Consider the following 5,886-nt stretch of genomic DNA (forward strand, 5'->3'; position numbering starts at 1 on the left):
TCTTTCATGAGTGTGTTCAGTCGAGCATTTGTGCATTTTGGACCCTGCTCTGGTATAAAAAACAAGCAAGAGCCGAGGGAACTTGTTATGTACGTTTAAAACAGGCCAAAGTGTGCCGAGGCCACACACATACGGTGGTGAGAATGCATTACTTCACCGAACATCAAGGGCTAGTTTTTAATATGTAAATTGGTTTTAACATCCCAGAAGATTTGAGTTTACAAGACTAGACCATTACCAAACAAATGAAAATAGTTCTGTATTTCATTATTAATCTCGTTGGTACTATTAAAAACTAAATGACAGCAGCATTGAGCGACATATATTTCTGTTAAATCACTGTGATAGAAGTTTTAGAATCCTAACATTATTATGCTTACTAAGTTGCTTTTCAATATAGAGTTGAAGATAAATGCTTGTTGTACTTGTTTCGTTAGAAGAGCATCCTTTCACTTTAAAAGATGCTCGGGATTCGAGATTCTTCCTGCACACAAGTTAAAGCTAATTTTCCTATTAAGTGTCTTTCAGAGTCATTTTTGCAAATCAGCATAAAATGTGGCCTTTGAGCTCGAGCCAGAATATTAACATGTCCATTAGCCTAACGAAGGAACAATAACATCTTGTAAAGGGCTGTTAAACAACAAAAGTCCGAACAAGTACCTGCGCCTCGAGAAACCAGTAAGTCGATAATATTGAGGAAGCCTCGAGTGACTGCGTAGTGAATGAGATAATTTCCTTTATTATCTCGCGTTTCGACCAAATCGGGATGCTCCACCAGCAGGTCAAAGAGTTCTCCAGCCCGATTCCGGTTCACACACTAAGGGGTTCTTGGTTTATTGTATAGTCATCTAACACAAGCATAGTAAAAGGCCTCCTTTGTGCCAAAATATTTGCTATTCAAACCTGATCAGATGCAAAGTGACAATGGAAGAGCAACAACCCCATAAATATCAATCCTGATTATGTCGATACATGTATCGGTAAAGGAGTTTTCCCAAAGATACGGCAAAAATTCACTTACATATTATTTATATGTAGACGTACTTTTAGATGGATCAAAATTGCTCACCATAATTGCTGAAATCAATTCCGATCTGGCGAATTGATTGTGATCCTTTATTGTGCTGAAGCAGGAAGCGGAAATTTCAGATGCGGAGTTATTCCCACTCACAGTATCCAAGTCATCTCCTTCAATACGTGATTTCCATTCGAGAAGGCTCCTTAGCGCGTTTGGCTGAGCCCACGGACTCTCTATGTGCGAATGGGTCGGTGTAGAATCAGAATCTTGTAAACTTTCCTTTGTTGAATAGAGGTCCAGTGGACATTGGTCGTAAAGATTGTATTCCGAAGCAAAGTTTTCTGAGGTTTCTTGGCTCAGAGGCAGAACTACGTCAGTTACAGTGATAAGGGGTTTTGAGAGTCTCCTACGATGGAGCAAAGGGATATAGTATCATAGTACGCCATGTTGATAGCCAATCAAACAGTTAGGATAAAATACTTTTGATAGAAATCTGACGCAAAGTTACTGAGAAGCCACTTAACAATAGCTCAACCTTTGGGGAAATAAGGCATTCTTTTTGACCAGAGTACATTCTTGTATATGCCTTCATTGGGTAAGTTCCACAACATATTTAAATTCATTCATTTGTCAAAGGAATTGGTGGAAATGAGTACCTCATATAAGGATCCGGCGTTCGACTCATCCTTTTGGTTGATTTTGAAATTTGCTGACATTTAATGGTACTGCTCTGAGCGGTGGAATGGACATTACTCCGACCAATAGCGTTTCTGATTGTCTCACGATAATACAGCCTACCACCCTCGAATTAATGGATACTCCGACGCCACAGGCACTTAAGTAGACGCCATGGGGTAAAATGGATACCAGTCACTCTAGGTTTAATATTAGTTGCTGCTTCGTGGAATGACAATATGACCATGTTCCAAAAGCAATTTTTTTTTGAGTCACCCGGTTGGTTATTGTGGTTAGGGCCCCGAAGTTGCATTATTAAGCAATAGTTTATTTTAACCTCTTATGGTGTAAAATAAAGCAGTACCATTTGCTAAAAACACAATTTTATTTATTTATTTATCGAATAAAGCTTAGCGAATTTACACTGAACCACGTTATTAGCGTGGCAACAATTATTAAAAAACTGTATTAAATTTTTCATAGAAACGCTAGTATGAAATGAAAAGTAGTGGCTCCCACTGACAGAATGGTAAAGAATGTCACGCTTGGAAACTTCCTTGGAGGAGAAGGAGGACACAATACTTGGGTAGAATATGTTTTGTCGACATACAGTGGGGCTTAAGGCCACCGGCTTGGCTCAAGAACCAGTCCACTTGGCAGATGTACAATGGCGGAGCCCTCCGTTGATCTGTTACCAAACCGAGAGTTGAACAATCAATTAATGCATTACAAATATGTTCTACAATAGAAGTTAAGTGTACATGGAAGCAAAGGCCAATATTTTGTATCTCCAAACAGATTTTCTCCCCAACACAATAGACCTTGATTCCATTTCAATGAGAACAACAAATCCGTAAGAAGCTTAATGTGAAATTTACATGCGCGTATCAAATTTTGCTTTAAACATGTGCAGATCAGTAAATCAAATGTCCAAATATACATCGTTTCTGTGTCTTACCCAAGTAGTTAGCATTTAGCTGTTTATTTGGTGCTTTAATATATAATGAGTTCATCATACTAAAGCAAGTCCTTTTATCAACAGTTACAAGCAAGTAGAAAATATACGATTCTTCTGAACTTCCTATGGCGAAGTTACTTTCACTACTAGTTAGTGAGCCAGCCATCTCTGTTACGTTCATATAGGTAGTAGCAACCACTATTTTCTTATTGTTTGCTACAGTGAGAAATTGTGCCCTGAGAATAAATAAAGTCGTAAAGTACCAATTTTGCATAGCACCTTGGTAAACCATTTTCTCCTTTATTTAATCCGAAAATTATCCATCTTAAAGCATATTTTAGTTAGATATACACTATTATTTCTATCTGTGGTCAAGGAAATCTCAACGATTACTCCATCTTCACCAAATGGAGATTTTACCGTCTTGGTTTGGTACATCTCAAATTAACCCTAAATACCTGTGTGATAACGTGTCTTTCTTTTTCTCTCCCACCCTCTTTCACTGTATTTTATTTCCTTATTTGAGACATCGGCTGTTTTAAAACGGGAATTATTAGTCTTAAATCAGACTTGCTGTTGAATAATCAAAAGTGAATTTTTCCAAACAGTGGTTGATTAAGATAGCAAACAAAAAACTCAAGAAGGGGCATTGTCATTCACTTTATTTGCATCCTACAAACTGTTCTTATTTTTAATCAAAGACAACAGTCTAGGAGGTTTGATAACTTTGAAAGACGGTTGAATAAAAGTTCATTGTAGTTTAGCTTGGTTGGGTTTGGTTTTTCCCCTCTAGAAAACTCTTAGCTTCTGCACAAACTTGGACAGATATCAGCAACAGTGGCAACAATGGGGCTCTTTCCTCTTTTCTAGATTTTACCACTGATAAGTAGAGAAGAACTCTAATGAAAGTCACCTTAAATATTGGGTTAAAATTCCCCAGTTTCCCTAGTTGTTCCAAAGTTATGTCATTTTGAAACTCCGACACCTGATAAGGAAACAATGGAGGATTGACAATTTAAAGAAATCGTTGTTTGCTTTGCCACACTTTACTTAAGAAGTGAAAGGGCAAGTTCTCAGCGGTTCCAAACACCAAGGCAGATGTTATTAGGTTTTCCATTTATTCATCCTTAATGATCACAGTCAAAAATCGTATTGTTTATTTCCATCTATTATACAAGATCTGTTTACAAAAGACTGTTTATTCTACCCTAGCTGCTATGGACCCATGCTTCATGGAAACCAAAGTTACTTCTTATTATTCATTGTTCAAGAAAGGTGGATAAAAGTTGAGGAACCGTTACTTTAATGCCTAGTAGCTCCATCGGCTTGTTAATTTTGTGATAAAAAAATGCCGTGATTGATTATGAGAGGGAGACATGACACAGAGACTTTTGAACATTATCAATTGGACCAATACGGAGGAGCCACGTAATCGATCTCGTGTGCCTTTTATAACTGCAACAGGTTTTGCTCACTCTCAGAGGTTGCTCAAATTTTTTAGCTGAAAAATTTCTTAAAGATATTAGTGCTAATGGCGAGCGGGATTCCACATTTTGGCAATTTAGTAATTAAAAAGACATATTGACAGGCAGATAGATATAACGGATCATGCCAGTGGATTGTGGGACGGATGATGCAAATTCAGCAGGACCAGTGGCTTTATGGAAATGGTCTAACTGATTCTTATTAGAACACCGAATCACTCTTACGTCCCTCCGAGTGTTTGGAATACATAACTCGTTAGACCGACTAATCTTTCAGGCACCATCTTCCTTTATTCATTCACCGCATATGCGCTCATTCGGGGCTTCAGCATTTACATGTGTATATACATATATAAACGTACATGTTTAGTTTTGTGGCTTGAGCTCACCTACACTCCTGCATAAGATAGTATTAGGGACCAAATATTTGCACTACCCTAATACTTCTCGCACTAAGTTTGTATGACCGCCATCTTAGTTCCAAACGCTTCAAGAGATAATTTAACTGCCAAGATCTAATAATGAACCAAGTGGGTCAAGATAAAATTAAGGGTTTTATCATGTTAATTGATGTAGGTTTTTCAGAACAGTCTAGATCATTAAAAACTTTTTTCTTGCGTTTGTTTCGTTTGGAATACAATGCTAAGTTATTCTGTGAATCAGAATGCACTTGATTAAAAGAACAGAGATCTTCTGCACATAACAATGCTAAAAACTTTGTTTTACCAGACCCAATTAATTGCTTTTTGGTGAAGCTGTCATTGGACACATAAGCAAGATATGAGAAAGCACTCCGCACCTATGAGGTAAGAGGAATGAAAAAGTGGAAGGAAGAGAAGATGAGGACCATCTCTGCCTTTTGTGATTCGATTTCATCAGTTTCCCTACCTCGTTCCATCCTACGCTAACGTTCACATTGTTTTACCTCGCCTCCTTTTATGCTTTCGTACCACCTAGGTATAATAATAGCTGTACCACGAGTGCAATGATAAAGACAGTGGCATCAAACCGGAGATTCTTCTGACTGTATACCTGACTTAAGTAAATGATTAGTATGGCAAACTACAAAATTTTGATGATGACTGAAAAGTTAGAACTTTTGTCTTGTGTAGAGCCATTTAGATCATTCTCAAATAATTTGTGGGATTTTTATAGAATCCCATCATAGTAGAAATGCAGTACTTTCAAAGATGTACTGTTGTTTTACATTTAATTCGGTTAAAAATGAGCTACCATTTGTAAGTCATTGAATAAATTGGTAATAAAGGCTTGGTGTACAAGAGAGCAGGAGCTCTATTTCTTTGTCTCCTCATAATTCCTACGTGACTCCACCCGAATTAACAGTTTTCACTGCTCTATTTTATATTCTAAACTGGAACTAAGCCATTCCTGGCTTCAAAACACAAATAAATAGTTTTTTGGCAAACCTTGCCTCCTATTATCATGGCATTATCTTTGTTTTTTTCCTTTCATTGTCTTTTGACTTGGCAGTGGTTTGTAATAACGGGAATTTTTAAAATGAACGCAACAGCATGGTGTACTATAACGTGTTTTAGAATTTACTTTAATTCATTTAAATGCTTTTCGTCTACTTAAAATAATTACTACTTTTTGAATGTTATGAGTTCCCGCCAAAGCTCATTGCTGTATCTTCAAAATGGGTTATAAAGCCTTTTTGAGATCGGCCATTTTCAAGTTTGATTTAGGAATCATCGATAACCCAACTCATTTTGTCAATCATAGTTGCATGA

At 37.2% G+C, this 5,886-nt stretch overlaps 1 protein-coding gene across 1 annotated transcript in view; it reads right to left on the reverse strand. All coding sequences in view use genetic code 11, as the record gives it.

The window, feature by feature from the left end:
- Positions 1-1,703, reverse strand: part of EGR_01784 (Transient receptor potential cation channel subfamily A member) — a gene marked incomplete at both ends in the record, with an annotated part of 13,474 nt that extends 11,771 nt beyond the window's left edge. Inside the window, 3 exons of the mRNA XM_024491033.1 lie at positions 661-817; positions 1,070-1,424; positions 1,675-1,703. Coding sequence (XP_024354489.1) covers positions 661-817; positions 1,070-1,424; positions 1,675-1,703 — 541 coding nt within the window. The remainder of the gene's footprint in view (positions 1-660; positions 818-1,069; positions 1,425-1,674) is intronic.
- Between the last annotated feature and the right edge of the window lie 4,183 nt (positions 1,704-5,886).

Source organism: Echinococcus granulosus (genome assembly GCF_000524195.1).
Source record: "Echinococcus granulosus chromosome Unknown EG_S00007, whole genome shotgun sequence".
Lineage (NCBI taxonomy): Eukaryota > Metazoa > Platyhelminthes > Cestoda > Cyclophyllidea > Taeniidae > Echinococcus > Echinococcus granulosus.